The sequence below is a fragment of the Triticum urartu genome, chromosome 4A, assembly GCF_056163025.1.
Source record: "Triticum urartu cultivar PI428250 chromosome 4A, HENAU_Tu73, whole genome shotgun sequence".
NCBI lineage: Eukaryota > Viridiplantae > Streptophyta > Magnoliopsida > Poales > Poaceae > Triticum > Triticum urartu.
Genome location: NC_141876.1, coordinates 8,228,069 through 8,250,889, shown reverse-complemented (window position 1 = coordinate 8,250,889; position 22,821 = coordinate 8,228,069). Strand labels below are relative to the sequence as shown.

The window sequence follows — 22,821 nt, the reverse complement described above, 5'->3', positions numbered from 1 at the left end:
AAAAATTCCCTTTACCTTTTCCTTTGCCCTCACCCTCGTCTTCGCCTGTGGTTTTGCCTTTGCCTTTGCCTTTCCCTTCACCGGCAGGCTTAAGAGCTTTCAGCTGAGCAAGCACATCCACACCAGAAAACGTTGGAATCTCGTTTACTTCATGGACAACTTTGCCTTTTGTGAAGTTCTTCTTGTCTTCCCTATCAGGATGGTCTGGAGGGAGGAACTGTCGATGCAGGTCAAATGCAACATACTTGCCACCCTTCTTTAGCCAAATGAAAATCAAGGCCTGCATGCACACTGGGCAAGGCATCTTTCCACTTGTACACCATCCGCAGAACAGGGCATAACCGGGAAAGTCATGCATGCAATATTGTAGCCAAACTTTCATCAAGAAATTTTTCTGCAGATGTCGGTCATATGTCAACCTCGGGAAGTACCAAGAATGGTGCAAATCATCCACCAACGGCTGCATAAACACACTCAAATTCTTCCCCGGATATTTAGGCCCCGGAATTATAAGCGACAGGAACATGGTCTTGCGTTGCATTATGGCGCCGGGAGGGAGATTGAGCGGAATAACAAATACGGGCCAACAGCTGTATGGATTAGACGACATACCATATGGATTGAACCCATCACCTGTTATAGCAATTCTGACATTCCCAGCCTCGGCTGCTTCCTCCGGGTAGTCTATATCGAATGACTTCCATGCTTCACCTCCTGATGGATGTACAATTTTTTTTGGATTGTACCTTTTCCCTTCCTTGTGCCACTTCATCATTTTGGCAGACTCCTCGGTGATGAAAAGGCGCTGCAGTCTTTTTATAAAATCAAGATACCGAAGAACCTTCACAGGGATTTTTAGCTGCTGCTTCTGACCATGCTTATCGACCACCTCAATATACCGAGAGGAACCGCACTTCCTACAGTACTTGTCATCCGCATACTCATGCCTAAACAAAAGGCAATTCTTTGGACAAACATGTATTTTCTCATAGTCCATGGAGAGCGCCTTCATGTTTTTCTTCATAGCGTACATGGTTTTCGGCAGTTCATGGCCCTCAGGCAGGCTGTTAGCCCATACTCCTAGAAATGCTTTGAAGCAACCTCGGCTACAGCCGTACTCAGCCTTGACTACCATCAGTTGCGAGATGGCATCCAGCACAGACAACTTGGCACCCTCATAGAGAGGTTTCTTTGAGGAGGCCAAGATTTCCAGGAAGGCCTTTGCGGTTTCCTCCGGCTCCTCCGGTTCATTCGCTGAATGTGACGGAGGTGTCGGCTGTGCAGCAAAGACATCATCTAGCATGTCTCTAACCCCATCGTCCTCATAACCAGCGACGCGTTCTCATATCACATCCTCTCTACCATGGTCCCGCTGGGCAAAGTTTATTGGCATATTAAAGTTGGGCATAAATCCATGCGTGCGAAGGTGCATAGTCATCTCACTCTTATCTCTGCGGATACATCTCTTACATTTGGCACACGGGCATTCTGGCACCATCCTCATTGGACTACGGAATATCTCTTTAAAAAACACATCAGTTTTCTCGACCCACTCTGTTGTTACTTGATTCCGATGGAAAAACCCACTATACATCCACTGATTATCTGCCATCTCTGCTTTATTGGAAGCCACACAACAAAATTAAGGATTCATTTAAATTACTCACATCAATATTTTATTTTTTACAAGGTTGACGAGAATCGACATTTAATCCACCTACATCTCTAATAGGTAAAGATGGGTCCTAATCCCACCCGAGAATGTGTAGATTGAGTACGTTGTCCATGCTCTACCCCATTCCGAGACAAAATTTTGGCAGCACCTCCCCGCTGTTCTCCAAATACACGTCTCGGCAAAATGCCGAGAGAATGTGCATCCGGAGAACAATAGGGAGGCGCCGCCGAAATCCTGTCTCGGAACGGGGTAGAGCATGAACAACGTACCCAATCTACACATCCTCGGGCTGTCTGTGGAAAGCGCTGGACAATCCGAAAGAGCTGCGGTGATAAATATGCAATTGAATGCATATTTATTGATGCAACCCTTTCAGACGGGAGACGCCTAGGTTTACGCGACTTGACATGAAAATGAAATCTAGTGACATGGAAAAAAATCGGACGAGGTCATGGAATTGTTGCTCACCCTCCGATGTAGAGGATGTAGTCGATCAAAGGACGGACAATCGTGGACCAACACCTCCAATGTAGATGATCACTCCACGAAGATGGAACACCACAAATCCTGTTAATTCCACCGAGTGAAAAAATTAGGTCATCACCTCACATTAAGCATTGACACATTAAACTATGAAAAAAAATCATATTTTCTCAAGTGTCAATTTTGGAAGCACTTATCATATCCCAATTTAGGTAATCACCTCACATTAAGCACTGGCATATCATTTTTTAGCAAGATCATCATGATGAAATAAGGGTTAATTTGATAAATGCCACTCCAGTTATGGCGATTCTTAGAAATGCCACCGCAATTTCCAAACTTTGAAAAATGCCATTTCATGCCACTTCCAGTGGCATTTTTCGAAGTCTGCAGTGGTGTTCTTCAAAGATTGCAAAATTTGCAGTGGCATTTTTCAAAGTTTGGAAATTGCAATGGCATTTTTATGAATCACCATAATTGGAGTGGCATTTATCTAATTAACCCATGAAATAACCACGTATCATATCCCAAATTTGAAGCACATCTCACATAGCTACTTAACAACATCACAAACTGAAAATAAAAACTAAATCATGCATCCATTCATTTTGCCGAGATTCATCCATCCATCTAAGACACATAGAACATTCATCCATCTAACAACCTAAAAACATCCAACATCCATCCATTCATACATCCAACATCCATCCATTCATACATCCAACAGTAGCTAAATCATGCAAAAAAATGAAGAAAAAAAGACAAAGGAGTGCTAGCTCACCGAGGAGAGGGGTGTCGCGGCTGTGGAGTTGGGGCCGGCGGTGGAAGGGACGGGAGGGCCAGGGCATGGTTCGGCCGGCCAGAGAAGCATGGCCAACGGGAGGGCCAAGGCGGTGCGGCCGGCGGGGAGGTCAGGGCGCACGGGGTGGAGAGGGCAGGAGCGGGGTCGCGGCGGCGCCGGGCTGGAGAGGCGGGGACGGGGCTGGGCCAGGGTGGAGGCGAGGCGGCGCGGGGTTGGAGAGGCCGGGGCGGGGCTCGGCCGGGTTGGACGGCGGCGGTGGCGCGGGTGTGGAGGAGGAGGCGGCGCGGGTGTGGAGAAGGAGGCGCCGCAGCGTGGGGAGTCGGGGGGCGATGGGGAATGCGTGGAGGGGGCGAGCCCGTCAGTGGATAAGGTGAAGTATGCCGACGGCTAAGCCGTCGGCATATCTGACGATGCCACGTGGCACCTATGCCGATGGCTTAGCCGTAGGCATATTTTTTTTAGATTTTTTAATATTTTCTTATTGTTATATTTTTCCATTTTTTTAGATTTTTTAATATTTTCTTATAGTTATATTTTTTTAGATTTTTTTATAGTAATATTTTTCCATTTTATGTTTTTCTGTATTATTATTTCATATAGATTTTTTAATTCTTTTAACCGCTCGGCCCTCTCCTCTCCTGGAACCACATAGAGAGGAGGGAAGGGGAGGCGCCGAACTCGAGTAGCTTCGTCCGCCGAGGTCGTGGCCTGGTCGCGGGTCCGGGAGCGCCATGGCCACCGCCTTGCGTGCTCGATTTGGAGCTTAGTTGGTCAGGTGAGTGAAGGGGGAGGGGGTCGTCGGCGGTGGGGGTGGGGGCGGCGGCGGATCCAAATCCGTCGGAGGGAGATGGTTGGCGCTCCCAGACACCTGGGAGCAACATCCGGGCCAAACCCACAACTACATACCCTCCATGTAGACCCGACGCGTCCGTTTCCCCCCTCCGGATGCCGGCGGCGGCGCCGTCCGTGAGGGGGGCCACACCCCGAAGACGCGAGCCGCCTCTTCGGACATGCCACCACACCACCCAGCATGTATGAGGGCCCGGTGCGATGCTCCAGTGGCATTGCTACCCCCCAGGGCCCCCGTCCCACCTAACCCTGTAGCGTTTGACCACGGGATCTAGCCCTTTGACTTTGCACGGACGAACTTTGACCAGCGGACCTCCCCGCCCGGTTGTGTCAGGTCAGCCCATAGGAACACTTTGGAGCAACAACCGGGCCAGACCCACAGCAAGATCCCCTCCGTGTAGACCCGACGCGTCCGTTTCCCCCCTCCAGGTGCCGGCGGCGGCGCCGTCCGTGAGGGGGGCACACCCCGGACACGCGTGCCGCGCGTTTGCAACCGCCACAACACTTCTAGACTTGTGAGAGGCCGCCTACGCAAGATTTGGCGGCATGCTAGCCCCCGGAGGCCGCCGGCCACGGCCGTAGACGCGCGAAAGGCAATCCGCGTAGAGGGAATTTTTTGGATACTTCTCCATCACCAAAAATTATGAAAAAATACCATCGTTCCTATAGCACATGTGCCCACGTGGTGCAAAAAAACTCATGATTTTATCGCGCTCCGAGTATTTAATAATATTCACGCCGCATCGTTACCGCAGAACGTCTACTACCGTGTCATCGCCGTCCGTGAGGGGGGGCCACGCCCCGGAGACGCGTGCCGCCTCTTCGGACATGCCATCACACCACCCCGCATGTATGAGGGCCCGGTGCGACGCTCCAGTGGCATTGCTACCCACCAGGGCCCCCGTCCCGCCTAACCCTGTAGTGTTTGACCACGGGATCTAGCCCTTTGACTTTGCATGGACGGGCTTTGACCAGCGGACCTCCCCGCCCGGTTGTGTTAGGTCAGCCCATAGGAACAGTTTGGAGCAACAACCGGGCAAGACCCACAGCAAGATCCCCTCCGTGTAGACCCGACGCGGCCGTTTCCCCCCTCCAGGTGTCGGCGGCGGCGCCGTCCGTTAGGGGGGCACACTCCGGACACGCGTGCTGGGCGTTTGCAACCGCCACAACGCTTCTAGACTTGTGAGAGGCCTCCTACGCAAGATTTGGCGGCATGCAAGCCCTCGGAGGCCGCCGGCCACAGCCGTAGACGTGCGAAGGGCAATCCGCGTAGAGAGAATTTTTCGGATACTTCTCCGTCACCAAAAATTATGAAAAAATACCATCGTTCCTATAGCACATGTGCCCACGTCGTGCAAAAAAACTCATGATTTTATCACGCTCCGAGTATTTAATAATGTTCACGCTGCATCGTTACCGCAGAACGTCTACTACCGTGTCTTCGCCGTCCATGAGGGGGGGGGGGGGGCCACGCCCCGGAGACGCGTGCCGCCTCTTCGGACATGCCATCACACCACCCCGCATGTATGAGGGCCCGGTGCGACGCTCCGGTGGCATTGCTACCCCCAGGGCCCCCGTCCCGCCTAACTCTGTAGCGTTTGACCACGGGATCTAGCCGGTTGACTTTGCACGGACGGGCTTTGACCAGCGGACCTCCCCGCCTGGTTGTGTTAGGTCAGCCCATAGGAACACTTTGGAGCAACAACCGGGCCAGACCAACAGCAAGATCCCCTCCGTGTAGACCCGACGCGTCCGTTTCCCCCCTCTAGGTGCCGGCGGCGGCGTCGTCCGTTAGGGGGGCACACTCCGGACACGCGTGCCGGGCGTTTGCAACCGCCACAACGCTTCTAGACTTGTGAGAGGCCGCCTACGCAAGATTTGGCGGCATGCAAGCCCTCGGAGGCCGCCGGCCACAGCCATAGACGCGCGAAGGGCAATCCGCGTAGACAGAATTTTTCGGATACTTCTCCATCACCAAAAATTATGAAAAAATACCATCGTTCCTATAGCACATGTGCCCACATCGTGCAAAAAAACTCATGATTTTATCGCGCTCCAAGTATTTAATAATATTCACGCCGCATCGTTACCGCAGAACGTCTACTACCGTGTCATCGCCGTCCGTGAGGGGGGGCCACGCCCCGGAGACGCGTGCCGCCTCTTCGGACATGCCATCACACCACCCCGCATGTATGAGGGCCCGGTGCGACGCTCCAGTGGCATTGCTACCCACCAGGGCCCCCGTCCCGCCTAACCCTGTAGTGTTTGACCACGGGATCTAGCCCTTTAACTTTGCATGGACGGGCTTTGACCAGCGGACCTCCCCGCCCGGTTGTGTTAGGTCAGCCCATAGGAACACTTTGGAGCAACAACCGGGCAAGACCCACAGCAAGATCCCCTCCGTGTAGACCCGACGCGGCCGTTTCCCCCCACCAGGTGTCGGCGGCGGCGCCGTCCGTTAGGGGGCACACCCGGACACGCGTGCTGGGCGTTTGCAACCGCCACAACGCTTCTAGACTTGTGAGAGGCCTCCTACGCAAAATTTGGCGGCATGCAAGCCCTCAGAGGCCGCCGGCCACAGCCGTAGACGCGCGAAGGGCAATCCGCGTAGAGAGAATTTTTCGGATACTTCTCCGTCACCAAAAATTATGAAAAAATACCATCGTTTCTATAGCACATGTGCCCACTCGTGCAAAAAAACTCATGATTTTATCGCACTCCGAGTATTTAATAATATTCACGCCGCATCGTTACCGCAGAACGTCTACTACCGTGTCATCGCCGTCCGTGAGGGGGGGGCCACGCCACGGAGACGCGTGCCGCCTCTTCGGACATGCCATCACACCACCCCGCATGTATGAGGGCCCGGTGCGACGCTCCGGTGGCATTGCTACCCCCAGGGCCCCCGTCCCGCCTAACTCTGTAGCGTTTGACCACGGGATCTAGCCGGTTGACTTTGCACGGACGGGCTTTGACCAGCGGACCTCCCCGCCTGGTTGTGTTAGGTCAGCCCATAGGAACACTTTGGAGCAACAACCGGGCCAGACCAACAGCAAGATCCCCTCCGTGTAGACCCGACGCGTCCGTTTCCCCCCTCTAGGTGCCGGCGGCGGCGTCGTCCGTTAGGGGGGCACACTCCGGACACGCGTGCCGGGCGTTTGCAACCGCCACAACGCTTCTAGACTTGTGAGAGGCCGCCTACGCAAGATTTGGCGGCATGCAAGCCCTCGGAGGCCGCCGGCCACAGCCATAGACGCGCGAAGGGCAATCCGCGTAGAGAGAATTTTTTGGATACTTCTCCATCACCAAAAATTATGAAAAAATACCATTGTTCCTATAGCACATGTGCCCACATCGTGCAAAAAAACTCATGATTTTATCACGCTCCGAGTATTTAATAATATTCACGCCGCATCGTTACCGCAGAACGTCTACTACCGTGTCATCGCTGTCCGTGAGGGGGGGCCACGCCACGGAGACGCGTGCCGCCTCTTCGGACATGCCATCACACCACCCCGCATGTATGAGGGCCCGGTGCGACGCTCCGGTGGCATTGCTACCCCCCAGGGCCCCCATCCCGCCTAACTCCGTAGCGTTTGACCACGGGATCTAGCCGTTTGACTTTGCACGGACGGGCTTTGACCAGCGGACCTCCCCGCCCGGTTGTGTTAGGTCACCCCATAGGAACACTTTGGAGCAACAACCGGGCCAGACACACAGCAAGATCCCCTCCGTGTAGACCCGACGCGTCCGTTTCCCCCCTCAAGGTGCCGGCGGCGGCGCCGTCCGTGAGGGGGGCACACCCCGGACACGCGTGGCGGGCGTTTGCAACCGCCACGACACTTCTAGACTTGTGAGAGGCCGCCTACGTAAGATTTGGCGGCATGCTAGCCCCCGGAGGCCGCCGGCCACAGCCGTAGACGCGCGAAGGGCCATCCGCGTAGAAGGAATTTTTCGGATACTTCTCCATCACCAAAAAATATGAAAAAATACCATCGTTCCTATAGCACATGTGCCCACGTCGTGCAAAAAAACTCATGATTTTATCGCGCTCCGAGTATTTAATAATATTCACGCCGCATCGTTACCGCAGAACATCTACTACCGTGTCATCGCCGTCCGTGAGGGGGGGCCATGCCCCGGAGACACGTGCCGCCTCTTCGAACATGCCATCACACCACCCCACATGTATGAGGGCCCGGTGCGACGCTCCGGTGGCATTGCTACCCCCCCCCCCCAGGGCCCCCGTCCCGCCTAACCCTGTAGCGTTTGACCACGGGATCTAGCCCTTTGACTTTGCAAGGACGGGCTTTGACCAGCGGACCTCCCCGCCCGGTTGTGTTAGGTCAGACCATAGGAACACTTTGGAGCAACAACCGGGCCAGACCCACAGCAAGATCCCCTCCGTGTAGACCCGACGCGTCCGTTTCCCCCCTCCAGGTGCCGGCGGCGGCGCCGTCCGTGAGGGGGGGCACATCCCGGACATGCATGCCGGGCGTTTGCGACCACCACAACACTTCTAGACTTGTGAGAGGCTGCCTACGCAAGATTTGGCGGCAAGCTAGCCCCCGGAGGCCGCCGGCCACAGCCGTAGACGCGCGAAGGGCAATCCGCGTAGAGGGAATTTTTCAGATACTTCTCCATCACCAAAAATTATGAAAAAATACCAACGTTTCTATAGCACATGTGCCCACGTCACGCAAAAAAACTCATGATTTTATCGCACTCCGAGTATTTAATAATATTCACGCCGCATCGTTACCGCAGAACGTCTACTACCGTGTCATCGCCGTCCGTGAGGGGGGGCCACGCCACGGAGACGCGTGCCGCCTCTTCGGACATGCCATCACACCACCCCGCATGTATGAGGGCCCGGTGCGACGCTCCGGTGGCGTTGCTACCCCCCAGGGCCCCCGTCCCGCCTAACCATGTAGCGTTTGACCACGGGATCTAACCCTTTGACTTTGCACGGACGGGCTTTGACCAGCGGACCTCCCCGCCTGGTTGTGTTAGGTCAGCCCATAGGAACACTTTGGAGCAACAACCGGGCCAGACCCACAGCAAGATCCCCTCCGTGTAGACCCGACGCGTCCGTTTCCCCCCTCCAGGTGCCGGCGGCGGCGCCGTCCGTGAGGGGGGCACACCCCGGACACGTGTGCCGCCTCTTTGGACATGCCACCACACCACCCCGCATGTATGAGGGCCCGGTGCGACGCTCTGGTGGCATTGCTTACCCCCAGGGCCCCCGTCCCGCCTAACCCTGTAGCGTTTGACCACGGGATCTAGCCCTTTGACTTTGCACGAACGGGCTTTGACCAGCGGACCTCGCCACCCGGTTGTGTTAGGTCAGCCCATAGGTACACTTTGGAGCAACATCCGGGCCAGACCCACAACAAGATCCCCTCCGTGTAGACCCGACGCGTCCGTTTCCCCCCTCCAGGTGCCGGCGGCGGCGCCGTCCGTGAGGGGGGGCACACCCCGGAGACGTGTGCCGCCACTTCGGACATGCCACCACACCACCCCGCATGTATGAGGGCCCGGTGCGATGCTCCGGTGGCATTGCTACCCCCCAGGTCCCCTGTCCCGCCTATCCCTGTAGCGTTTGACCACGGGATCTAACCCTTTGACTTTGCACGGACGGGCTTTGACCAGTGGACCTCCCCACCCGGTTGTGTTAGGTCAGCCCATAGGAACACTTTGGAGCAACATCCGGGCCAGACCCACAACAAGATCCCCTCCGTGTAGACCCGACGCGTCCATTTCCCCCCTCCAGGTGCCGGCGGCGGCGCCGTCCGTGAGGGGGGGGCACCCCCCGGAGACGTGTGCCGCCTCTTCGGACATGCCACCACACCACCCCGCATGTATGAGGGGCCGGTGCGACGCTCCAGTGGCATTGCTACCCCCCAGGGCCCCGTCCCACCTAACCCTGGAGCGGCTGACCACGAGATCTAGCCCTTTGACTTTCCACGGACGGGTTTTGACCAGTGGGCCTCTCCACCCGGTTGTGTCAGGTCAGCACAGAGGGGCACCTGGGAGCAACATTCGGGGCCAAACCGACAGCTACATCCCCTCCGTGTAGACCCGATGCGTCCGTTTCCCCCCTCCAGGTGCCGACGGCGGCGCCGTCCGTTAGGGGGACCATGCCCCGGAGATGTGTGCCGCCTCTTCGGACATGCCACAACACCACCCGGGTGTGGTAGGTCATCCCATAGAAACACTTCGGAGCAACGTCCCCTCCGTATAGACCCGATGTGGCTGTTTCCGCCCTCCAGATGCCGGCGTCGGCGTTGTCCGTGAGGGGGGCAGACCGAGGACGTGAGGGGGTCACACTCCGAAGAAGGGTGCCGGGAGTTTGCAATCACCACAAAACTTATGTCGGCATAGCTGTTTTTGATTTTAATAAAATATAATGTCCTATATTCAAAAGAACATGACGTCACATTATTACTGTGCTAAAAAAATACAAATTATATATATATATATATATTCATAATCTATGAAAAAAATTACAAACTATATATATATATATATTCATAATCTATGGAAAAAATTACAGACTACATATATATATTCATATAATAATACATAAAAAAGCATATGCTACATGTCAGTTAATATAATAATACATAAAAAGCATAAAAAAACCATATGCTACATGTCAGTTAATATGCCAACGGCATTGCCGTCGGCATATAAACGGCAGGCTTTAGGTGGGCGGCGTGCCGTGGATCGCTGACATGGCGGGTATGCCGACGGCGGCCGTCGGCATATCTGCTGGATGGTGCGCCGCGGATCGGTGACGTGGCATGAGGATATATGCCGACGGCCACCCATCCCGGTCGTCAGCATAGATTTGACGACGTTAGCCGCTGATCAAGGGCGGGGTCGCCAGGCCCACGGGTATGCCGACGGCCTATTTATGCCGACGGTTGCTGTCGGCATGTTCGCAGCTGGGCCGACGACAGTTTTATGCCGACGGGTGCCGTCGGCTTAGCTCATGGTAGCCCGACGGCCAGGACGTGGCTGTCGGCATAGCTCAAAGTAGGCCGACGGCGGCCGTCGGCATTGTTTTGGCCGTCGGGGTAGGGCCGTTTTCCGGTAGTGAATGAAAGTCTATCAGAAAACCAGTGCCGTTGTGATTATAAGCGCAAGTTTTTCCTAAATGCATCAGACACCCACAAGTTGTTTCTGGAATTTCTTTTTGCTATGTAAAAATTATTCTACATATTAATGAAAATCCGGTTTCCGCAACTTTTTGGTGATCACGGCTGGCTGACCTCCAGCCGGCCGGATGTCCACGGGCACATCCGAATGTGTCCACGGACATTTGGTGACCTCCATTTGAGAACTAGCGTTGGAGATGCCCTAAGGCCATCTTAACTGTTCAACCGGCTGGGCTACAGCATGCCTAGGCAGGCTGGCCTGCTGGCGCGTACGAGAATTCGAGCGCGTAAGCCGAATGGTTTTCCATCGCTGGCAAAACGTGGAAGAAGCCGGAATCGGGAAATAGAAGCGAGATTTAAGGATTCAGTGAAGCCGGATGACTTTTGAACAAGCCCTTACGTACAAGAAATTGAGTTTATATTTAAGCTGGCTTTTCAACATTTACCCTTTATTGGTAGGTTTCAAAAGGTTATCCTCTGAGTGTTTATACCTGAACACAATTGTTATAGAAACTTTGTCACGTGCAAAAGAAGATGAAGCATATTTCTACGTTTAAGGTACGTATGCATGTTGTATACATATTTTACTTCAAAAATGACGTGCATATTTTTTTCCTCTTGAAGGATGGAAAGGCGATCTTGCCCAGCCTCTAGGAGTCTCCTCCGCCGACGTTCTCCAGCGGCTTCCCTCTGCCGATGACCTTGGTTGTCGGTGTTGAGGGGTTTGCCGAATCCACGCGGGGGATCGTTTTTAGGCCCTAGTAGCTTAGGTTTTTAGGGTGCTCATCGTTTTGGCTTCGGCGGCGCGCTAGCGGCGCTGAATAAAGAATCTTCAGATCCTTCCATGACGAGGCGATCGGCTCCATGGTTGTGGATGGATTTAGAAACCAGTCTGTCCAAATAAGGATAGCGTAGCAGCGGCGGCATCCTCGTAGTGGACTTGTGTCATCGGGCTCTGCTGTTGCGACGCCGTTTGCCAGCGACAGGGCGGAGCTTGGGAAGTAGTCCAGGAGCGGATGCAGATTGTGGTCTACATCAGCGGCATCTGGAAGATGATGGATCGTGTGCTAGGTTCGTGGTTCGTGGATGGCAGGTATGGTTTCATCGTTCGACGTCTTAGTCGTGTAGGGGTGCTAGATCTGGAGTTCGATGGAGCGTCCGAGGTGTTGTCCCGGTCCGATTCGTTCAACGGTAATGGTTTCGCCTTTGCTGTGTCACCTTGGATGTCCGCAAAGCTGCATATAAGCGATGGAGCCGCGTCAAGCTCGGATGAGGAGGTGGTCCGTCATTTTTTGCCTTTGGTGGCTGTTGTGGTGGTGCTAGAGGCAGGTGACAGGCATTGGTGTCAAGCTCAGAGGATTCTTCGGTCTTGATTGTAATTTCCTTCTTGGTTGGTGTTTCTTTGTGTAAAGGCTAGCGTTCTACTATCTTTTCAGTTTTGACAGGTCGGTGTTTACGTGGCTTGTACTATGATCTTTATGATATAAATTTTACACATATTACCATGAGGAAAAACATGAGAACATCAAATCTACCAAGGCTATTTCCGGATAGGTTGCTACGCTGCTATCTTCTTACCTCTTATGTGGAGGGAGCGCGCTGGGAGGTACGGTTGTGCTAACTGTGCACTTAAGTGGTTGGCTGGTATCTACCTAGAATCATTAATGGAAGTCTATATATAACACAAAACCACTGCCGTTGTGATTATCAGTGCAAGTTTTTCCTAAACTCATCAGACACCCACAAAGCACCAAAGACACCCACACGTAACCGATCGAGCAGCATGAGCTCGTCGTCTGCCGCCATGCACCCCAAGGCCGTGTACCGGCTCATCGTGGACAACTTCCTTGCCGTTGTCACCGCCGCCATGGCCACTCTATCTGTCGTCGCCCTGGTGTGGCTCGGACCAGAGGAGCTGATCAGCTGGCTCCGTGGCCGTGAGTTCCAGCCAGCGCACCTGTTCTTCGCGGGGTTCGTTGCGGCCGCAGCAGCCACCTTGTACCTCCTGCTCCGTCCGCGTGCCGTGTACCTGGTCGACTACGCCTGCTTCAGCTCCTCCTTCAACCGCCCGCTCGCCCGCATCCCCATGGCCTCATTCATCGAGCACAACAAGCACACGCCCAGCATCAACGAGCGCAGCGTCCGGTTCATCTCGCGGCTGCTGGAGCGCTCGGGGCTCGGGGAGGAGACCTGCCTGCCGGCGGCGCACAACTACGTCCCGACGCACAAGTACTGCACCCTCGACAACGCCCGCGCCGAGTTCGAGCTCGTGGTCTTCTCGGCGATCGACGACCTGCTCGCCAAGACCGGCGTCACCCCGGACGCGATCAGCGTGCTCGTCCTCAACTGCAGCCTGTTCTGCCCCACGCCATCCCTGGTGGACGTGATCATCAACAAGTACAACCTGCGTAGCGACGTCCGTAGCATCAACCTCTCGGGCATGGGGTGCAGCGCGGGTCTCATCTCCGTGGGGCTCGCCAGGAACCTCCTGCAGGTTGTTCCCCGAGGCTCCCGCGCGCTGGTCGTCTCCACGGAGACCATCACGCCCAACTACTATGTCGGCAACGAGCGCGCCATGCTGCTGCCAAACTGCCTGTTCCGTGTCGGCGGGGTGGCCGCGCTGCTGTCCACGTCCCCCGCAAAGGCCCGATTCCGCCTCAAGCACGTTGTGCGCACCTTCACCGGCACCGACGACAGCGCTTACCGGTGCGTGTATCAGGAGGAGGATGAGCAGGGGAACATCGGGATCAACCTCAGCAAGAACTTAATGGCCATCGCAGGGAACTCGCTCGAGGCCAACATCACCAGGATCGGGCCACTGGTCCTGCCGGCCTCCGAGCAGCTCCTCTTCGCTCTCTCCTTCGTTGCGCGGAAGGTGCTTCGCGTGCGAGTCAAGCCCTACATCCCGGACTTCTCCACGGCGTTCAAGCACTTGTGCATCCACGCGGGCGGCCGCGCCGTCATCGACGAGCTGCAGAAGAACCTCAGCCTCTCCGACGAGCAGGTGGAGGCGTCGCGGATGACGCTGCACCGGTTCGGTAACACGTCGAGCAGCTCGTTGTGGTACGAGCTGGCCTACGTGGAGGCCAAGGGCCGGATGCGCAAGGGCGACCGCATTTGGATGATCGGCTTCGGCTCAGGGTTTAAGTGCAACAGCGCGGTGTGGGAGTGCATAGACCCTCCTGCCCGCAGCACTGATGGGCCGTGGTCCACGTGCATCCACAGGTATCCGGTGGACATTCCTGACGTCCGAAACAACTAGTACGCAGCTAGCCTACAAAATACATTATTAAGATCAGTTCATTGAGTTTAAACATTATTAAGATCGGGGGAGATGTCTTGAGAATGCACATTGGGCAATTAAGGTCTGTTTATTGAGTTTGTAACCGAATCATCAATCTATAAGATGGTCTCCGATTGTATCCCATTCTTGGGTTGTGTGAGTCGTTGTAAACCGGTGAGATATACTCCTGGTGCCATCGTGTTAGGTTTGGACTCATACCATGTTGGGTACCCCTATACAAAAAGCAATGAAGAAACCCCCAGTGATTAATTGCGGCGTCAAAATTGCTTTTCCATGGTGTTCTAGGGTCAGCTTGTGGTGAAGGCAAACGTAGAACAAAGGTGGCACTCACTAGCACAAGGGTCCTCTTGCGCTCGCTGCTATTACTCCGCAGAGACCAATGACAAGATGCGGCACCCTACTACCAAACAAACATGTACAGGTACCGTACTGTTATGACGCACCAATATATTTACCCTCGACGGAGATGGCGTCGACCATGGGGACTTCACAACATCCGATCAAATATAGATCGTCGGCTGCACGTCCATCCGGCGAGATGGAACACTCGGGCTACAACGACCAAGGTTATTATGACAGGCCCGCTGCTTCCTATGGCGAGTCCTCTAGCTTGGTGGATTCGAGCTACTACCAACCAGGTTACAATTCAGATGGAACTCCGTGGTACGGCCTGGTTCGTGCAAGTTTCTTTACGTACTCTCCGGAGGAGCACGTCTCTAGTTACTAAGCCGGCTATCACTGGGCGAACTCGCCCACGAGTTCCGTCAATTCCTGCAAGCAAGAGGGCTTTTCTAGATAATGGTGTGCGTAAATAGAATTGCAACCTTTTTGGTTTTTTTTTAGACAATCAGCAAAACTTTATTAACCCGTCACACAGTTTACATGGACGAAATGAAGATCCCCGGGGTGGCCCAACCAAACATGACGACCAAGCCCCAGTTTAAGTGCATGCTTTGTTAGATTGTGGGCCATGACATTCGAGCTCCTAAATTCATGAACAAAATTACATGAAGTAAAACTAGTAGAGTACTCTAGTATTTCATGTATGATAGCCCCATAACCAGCCCCGCTTCTCCTCTTGAGATTGCTCAGTGGTCATAGATGCAACCTTTTTGGTAAAATATAAATGTCATGATAACATATAAGCAGTATATTTTACTGGGCTGAGGTACAAAATTTACTGGGCTGAAGCCCATAAAATCTAACACTCTGGACATGCATGTTCTCAGAGTTGGATAAAATGCAAAATGCTGTGTTGTTGAGTGGTCTCCTCTCGTGGTCGAGACACGCAACTAGCTGCTGCTGCGGTGCCGTTCTCATGCATTATAACACGTTGATCGGACGGACAGGCACTGCGTCTGCTCACTTGATCCCGTGGGTGGATGTGGTCCGGCAAGTTCAATTCCCAACTCCCCCAACCCCCTCGCCTGCCAGCTTGCCGCTTCAACACATGCAGGTGCCCAACTCCTTAAATTTGTGAATCGACCTAGACCCAACCAAGTTGACAGAGACATAGACGCACCCTAATAAACCTAGCTTGTAAAGAACAGACTAAAACCTGCAAAGAAAATTCCAGGCTCCAATGTATAGGCTGTCACTACTCGCAAAAAGGAAAAAGAAAAAAACCGTATTGGCTGTCACTTATGGAGGTTCATTTTCGTGAGTAGCTAGGATCCTACTGCAATTTTATAGAATTAAACAAAAGCAAACACACAATAGAGCATGTACAAGAATGTTTGTATTTCCATACCTAGCATCCATGGATCCATCCATGCCTTTGGTTCACCACCCAACTCTATTTTTGATCGAAAGGGGTTTCCCCCCACACCATCTTATTAGAAAACAGGGCAAAGCAAGTCCCAGCGACTGTTTACACGCGTTCGGGTCTACCTGACTTGCAGACCAGAGAAAGTAAATCAAACTACAGCCTAAAAACGAGAAAAGAGATTCTACCATGCACGGGAGATCCCGTGCATGGCTCAGCCGTCCATTCTCTTGAAGATGGATCCATGCATGCTGGTCCACACACATTAATGAGTCACAAATTAAGCCATAGTACCTTTTTCGGTTAAATTATGCCATACATTGACCACTAGCAACCTCTCTTCTATATCCCCCTGACACAATAGTACCTCACCCATCCGTACATTTTCATATGATTTCCAAGCTTCAATATATTTTATTTTTTGAATCACAATTCCAATTTATTATTCATTTAAATATTTGATTTCCTTGTGATTAGGACTTTGAAACAAGACCACTTCTAAATATATTTTCACAAGTTCTAGATTCGTATTTTGAAACATGATGAAACTGTATGAACATAATGATGCAATCTAGAACATGATAAAACCTAATAAAAATTCATGAGAACAAATGCCTATTAAGTTGAGGCTCAGCCACTACTTTCCCTATTAAGTGTATTGACACGGAACGAAACATTATGATACAATTTCGAACAAATGAACCACATTGAAATAGTGTGATTGTTCTTTTTTGAAACATAATAAAACATTTGAATTAATTAGTGCCTTTATAGTGTAAAGCATGTGTTTGTGGAAGGAGAGAATAGATGAATATTTGCACTGTGCAAGTTCCATAATCACGCACGTAACTGTAACATTTTTTTGGAGAAATAACTGTAGTAACATTTCTGACACAACACTAAATGATTATGAGAGCATGGAGGTAAAAAGAAATATCATAGTGGACAAAAGTGGGAGGGTTCCCATAAAAGCATAAACAGCTCAGCTATGCATGCACGGTACCTCCCGTGCATGGTAGAAAAGCCGGTCTCCCTAAAAACGACTAAATCATCCCTCAACATGAACTGTTCAGAAAGAGTCTATGCGCCACACAAGGCAAACAACATAATCATCAGCCGAAACACACAATTGTTGTCTCATGAATATAGAGCGATCACCAGGTTCATCCAAAGCTCATCTCGAGTGAGCTCTCAGCACGCTTCCGCCCCGAGTTCTCTTTGCGCACGCTCTCAGTTCCCAACCCAGACGATCCTGAGCAGTTCGCCTCTTCGACGGTCTAGGAGCTGGAGGCAGCGTCGTAGCAGCACTGACTGGTCACCCCCGCAGAGAATCTTCCATTGATATAGGGAAGAGTTGATCCTCCCCAAGATCACGCGAGTGCTTGTACATGGCACACCCTGAAAACAGATATCGTTACGCAAATCCAAATGCCCCAAATGGCAGCAACACAAGCAATGTTAACGACAATTTTCTTGTTATTCATACTCCAAAAGAAAGAAAGCTCAATCATATTTCTAGGCACATTGAAACCGAAAGTTTCAGCAACATCACTCCAACTCTGTTTGGCTACCACACATTCAAAGAACAAATGGTGGACTGATTCCTCTTCATAACAGTATAAGCAGGTTAAGTTCTCCACTACACTTCTTCTGTTTAGGTTATCTCTGGTAAGAATTTTATTATTAAAAGCCAACCACACAAAGACTAGGTATCTGTTAGGTACCACTATCTTCCAGAAATTTTTCCATAACGGAGTAGAAACCCCACCCCAGTTAATCATGTTATAAAAGGATCTGACCGAATAAACCCCTGATGGCTCCAACTGCCAAACAGGTTAGTCCTCCTCATTGGTTAGGTTTTTGGTAGATATGATCTGGATCAAGTCATGCCATTTATTCATAAACTCAGCATCAACACACCTGTTAAAAGTGAGTACCCAACTCTATTTAAACCCCATAAGCAAAAAAAGAAAAAGAAAAACTCTATTTAAACCCCGGCCCGTGCTCGTGCACCACCACCGGTAAGTAAAGGGGGCACCAGTAGTACACGCGTCCCACCGGGCCAAAACCGTTCACAAAATACGCCAAAGAACTCGCAAACGGCTGTAGGAAGGGGTGAGGGGGGTGCCGGCGGGGACGTCCATCGGGTCAATTCGCCGCCGGCGGCTCGAGCGAGGCGAAGGTGGCACGGCGGAGAGAGTGCGGCGCGAGCGCTCGAGTGTGCCGCACGTGAAAGCGGGCGCACCAAATACACAGCGCACGATGGCGATTCGGACCGCGCGTCTAACTCTATATGCCGCGCGCACGTTTATTGCGCGTCCGCTGGAGCCCCTCTACCGATTGCGCGCGTTAAAAAGGGCAAATTTATGGCGCGGCGCTTATTTAGCGCGTCTGTTAGAGATGCTCTAGAAAAAGAAAAAGAAAAACTCTATTTAAACACCAGCCCGTGCTCGTGCACCACCACCGGTAAGTAAAGGGGGCACCAGCAGTACACGCGTCCCACGGGCCGAAACCGTTCACGAAATACGCCAAAGAACTTGCAAACGGCATGGGTTCGGAGGCAGCAGCAGCGGCGGTGCACGGGCACCAGTTGTCGACGGTGGTGCCGAGCTCGGTGACGGAGGTGGGCAGCTACGAGCTGGCGGACGCGGACCTGGCGTTCCGGCTGCACTACCTACGCGGGGTGTACTACTACTCCGCGGGGGTCACCACCATGGTGCTCAAGGAGCCCATGTTCGCCTGGCTCGACGCGTACTACCCTTTGGCCGGCCGCGTCCGCCGCCCCGCCGACGAAGCCGACGCCTCGCGCCGCCCATACGTCAAGTGCAACGACTGTGGCATCCGCGTCGTAGAGGCCCAGTGCGACCGCGCGCTCGACGACTTGCTCCGCGACGACGCCGTCGATCGCGTGAAGCAGCTTTGCTACCACGACGTGCTCGGCCCGGAGCTCTCCTTCTCCCCGCTGCTCTTCGTCCAGGTAGACTAACCGTCCCGCTGCTCTGTTACCATGTTTGTAGTATAGTGGTGACTCAAAGCTCTTGTGGGGATACTGTGTTAGTATATCTCCCACACGGTATAGTATAGTAGTGACTCAAAGTTTTACTTCTTCCGTTCCGAATTATTTATTGAAGATGTAATTTAGTTATAGATACATCCATTTCTGCGACAAGTAATTCAGAACGGAGTGAGTACGTACATAATGACAAAATCTGATTGAGCTCGATCGCAGGTCACCAACTTCAAATGTGGAGGGATGGCGCTGGGGTTCAGCTGGGCGCACCTCATGGGCGACGTGGCGTCGGCGACGACCTGCTTCAACCGCTGGGCACAGATACTCGGCGGCGAGAAGCCAGTCGCCGTCACCATGAGCCCCATGAAGGAGCCGCGAGAGAGAAACCGTGCGCCTGCCGCGGTCGCGCCGCGCTCGGTCAAGCCGGTCGGACCCATCCAAGACCATTGGCTGGTCCCCGCCGGCGTCGACATGGTGTGCTACTCTTTCCACGTCACCGAACTGATGCTCGAGAGGCTGCGGCAGCAGGAGCCAGCGGCTCCCGGCGGCATCTTCGAGCTCATCTCGGCGCTCCTGTGGCAGACGGTGGCCAAGATCAGGGCCAACAAGGAGGTGAAGACGGTGACGGTGGTGAAGACCGACATGGCCGCCTGGAGCGGTTACTCCCTGGCCAACGAGCAAAATGTCGGGTACGTGGAGGCGGGCTCTCCGCCGGCCAGCACGGACATGTCCGAGCTGGCTGCGCTGCTGGCCAAGGATCTGGTCGACGAGACCGCCACGATGGTCGGGTTCCCGGGGGACGTGGTCATCTACGGCGCGAACCTAACGTTCGTGGACATGGAGCAGGTGGACCTGTACGGGCTGGAGATCAAGGGGCAGAGGCCCGCGCACGTGGAGTACGGCATGGACGGCGTCGGCCAGGAGGGCGCCGTGCTGGTGCAGCCCGACGCCAGCGGGCTTGGCCGCGTCGTCATGGTGGTGCTCCCCAATGATGACGTCCAGGCCCTCCGAGCTGAGCTCAGGAACACGCCCTTGCTGGCTCGCTGAAACTTGATCACACTAGTGTAGAACCGGACAATAGCACCGGTTCGTAAGGCCCTTTAGTGCCGGTTACATAACCGGCACTAAAGTGTGGTCACTAAAGGCCCTCAGCACGAACCGGTGCTAAAGGGCAACCACGTGGCACGAGCCAGCTCCGGGGCCCGGGAGCCCTTTAGTACCGGTTGGTAACACCAACCGGTACTAAAATGTTCGGGGGGTTTTTGGTTTTATGATTTCTTTTTCATTTCATTTTGTGTTTTCCATTTTAATTCTTTTTCGTTTGTTGGTATTTTACGATACTACACATTGTACACGTTATGCATATATATATATAGAATTTCTAGTGGAACCAATCATATATATATCATCAATGTCTCACAAACCACCATATTAATTTACACATACACACATGTATAGCTATATACAATTTCTCCTACATATGCATGTTGCCTTCGGAGCCAGTGGCATTAGCCTAATTGGTGTCTTCGGAGCACGATGACAATTGGGAGTGGTTCATGACCTGGTCGATGGGGGCGGTAGCGGGTAATAGTATTCTCCCTTCGGATTTATGACCTGGTCGAGCAAAAATCCCGTTATTTCCTCTTGAAGTGCCTCTACGCGCTCCGTTTCTAGGAGCTTGTCCTGCACCTCTTTGAACTGTTAAGAAGGAGATCAATATGCATGTGTATTAGTTGTGTGACTAGATATCGATAATAGTGTAAAAATTGTAAATAGTGTTCTGACAAGCGTACCCATTCCTGTCTTTGAGATCTGCTCCTTTCGGACGCCATCATGCGAATGTTCTCGCAAACGCAGAATGCACACAGATTAGTCCCCTGCGCCGCTTCAGGGCCTTTATTACGAGAATGGTATTAAATTTGATCAGATAATAATTAATCAAGCATGATAATTAAAGAGATGGCAGCTAGCTAGCTAGCTAGTACTAATTAATTACTTACCTTGGGTCGAAACCATTTCAGCTATCGTTTCCATTCGCCTTCCGTGACGCTGATGAACCTTACCCAAGCCCTGCCCGTCGACAAAGAAAATGAATAAAGGGGTTATTAAATAGTTCATATCATGAAATGACGAACTAAATAGGCCGAGATATATAGTTAATAATGATTGAAATTACCTGTTGACTATCCCAAACAAGATGTTATAGTCACTATTTGCTTTGAGTAGTGAGTCCAGTATTTGAACTATTCCGGCGTCAACTTTAATGATACACAAGATCCAGTGAAATCTGCATGCATACACGTTTGCATGTCTTAATTAAGCGGGCATATGTAAGCAAAAACATGTAGCTAGCTAGTAGGCAAAAACAGAGAATTTGTAGTACAAGAAAGTGTGACTCACTGGAAGTTGTAAGGAAGTAGTATATCTTCATTGTATTTGAGGCGCTTCAAGAACTGTAGCATGCTGTCCTCTACCTGCTTTTCATGATGCTTGTTTATTGTCCATGTGTATTCATTAACGGTGTTTGGGTTAATGAACCCAATGCCATAGCGTCCACCTTTCTCATTTCATACATCTTCATCCTGCATAATACCATAGAAAAGAATATAGTGAGGATAATTACAGGTAATGATTGATCAAAAGGATCACTATAGCTAGCTTGAGACTTAAATTACAGAAAGAAATCACTTACACACAATAGCAACTGACGATAGATTTGTCGAGTGCGTCTTGATTGTATAACTGAAACAGTTCAGAATACTCAATGGTCATAGGTTTCTCATGGTAGTAATGATCCTTCTTGACTTGCACCATGAGGGACTCTCGATCGGATCTCTTGGTAATGTCCATGTACCATTGATGTAATTCATACATTCTCGTTGGGAGCTTCTTGACCTCTTCTGGCTTGACCAAAGGTTGGCCCCGGGCATATTTCCGTTTTATTTCCTCCTCTGTAAGCACAAGCATGTCCTCTATCTCGAGAAGTTGTCCAACAGTGATTTTGAGAGTTTCAGCCTGCATTATATGCTCCTGGGTTATTACCACATCGCCCATCTCGGGAACGTAAACTGTTTGGCCATAATAATATTGGGCGCGTGTACTGTCACGTGTTGTTGGCGGCACAACAAGCGGGGGGATCGATTGCGCCGCCTGTTCTCCCAGCCGGGCAACGGTTTTCCCGCATGTTTTTACAGCTGCTTGTTGTTTGCTCGAGGTCGAGCTCGCCTTCTTCTGTAGACGTTGTCGATGTAACTTCCTGATGTGGCGCTCATAGTCTGTGTCAACAGGCTTAGGAGCTGGTGGTTGAGCCATACAAATGAAGTGGTCAACTACTTCCACAGGCACTTTCTCCCTTGGCGGCGGTGGCGGTTTCGGTCCAAAATGGGCGTCGACTTCTGCCCGCACTATGGTCCAATTGGTTTGCTCCTCGGTCCTGTCGTAATCCCTCTCAGGAAGAGGAGTAGTGAGGTTTGGACCATATTTATATCGCTTGCCTCCGCCTGTACTTCCTGTACTATGATCTCGACTCGTACCGCTACGCACCATAGCTGCGGGGTGTCTCTTCTGCAATTGCTGAGGCGGCGGAGACGGCTGACGGGGCTGAGTTGGACGAGGAGGAGTGGCCTGAAGCTGTGCCGGACTTGTAGTGGCCTGAGGTTGTGCCGGACTTGAAGGAGGAGTGGACGTCTGACGCTGTGTCAGACTTGGAGGAGGAGTGGCCTGACACTTTGCCGGACTTGGAGGAGGAGGAGTGGCCTCACGCGTTGGTG

General features: G+C 52.4%; 1 protein-coding gene and 1 pseudogene across 1 annotated transcript; both read left to right on the top strand.

The window, feature by feature from the left end:
* Positions 1 to 12,694: 12,694 nt before the first annotated feature.
* LOC125550174 (3-ketoacyl-CoA synthase 5 pseudogene) lies at positions 12,695 to 14,525 on the top strand (annotated as a pseudogene).
* Positions 14,526 to 18,517: 3,992 nt separating this feature from the next.
* Positions 18,518 to 20,459, top strand: LOC125553357 (protein ECERIFERUM 26-like). Its single transcript, XM_048717150.2, has 2 exons — positions 18,518 to 19,018; positions 19,271 to 20,459. The coding sequence occupies exons 1-2, from the start codon at positions 18,590 to 18,592 to the stop codon at positions 20,096 to 20,098; spliced, it is 1,257 nt and encodes a 418-aa protein (XP_048573107.2). The 5' UTR covers positions 18,518 to 18,589; the 3' UTR covers positions 20,099 to 20,459.
* The last annotated feature ends 2,362 nt before the right edge of the window (positions 20,460 to 22,821 follow it).

Coding starts and splice junctions, on each gene's coding strand:
- LOC125553357 (XM_048717150.2), top strand. CDS start 18,590: ATGGGTTCGGAGGCAGCAGCAGCGGCGGTGCACGGGCACCAGTTGTCG. Junction 19,019..19,270: donor CCCCGCTGCTCTTCGTCCAG/GTAGACTAACCG, acceptor GCTCGATCGCAG/GTCACCAACTTCAAATGTGG.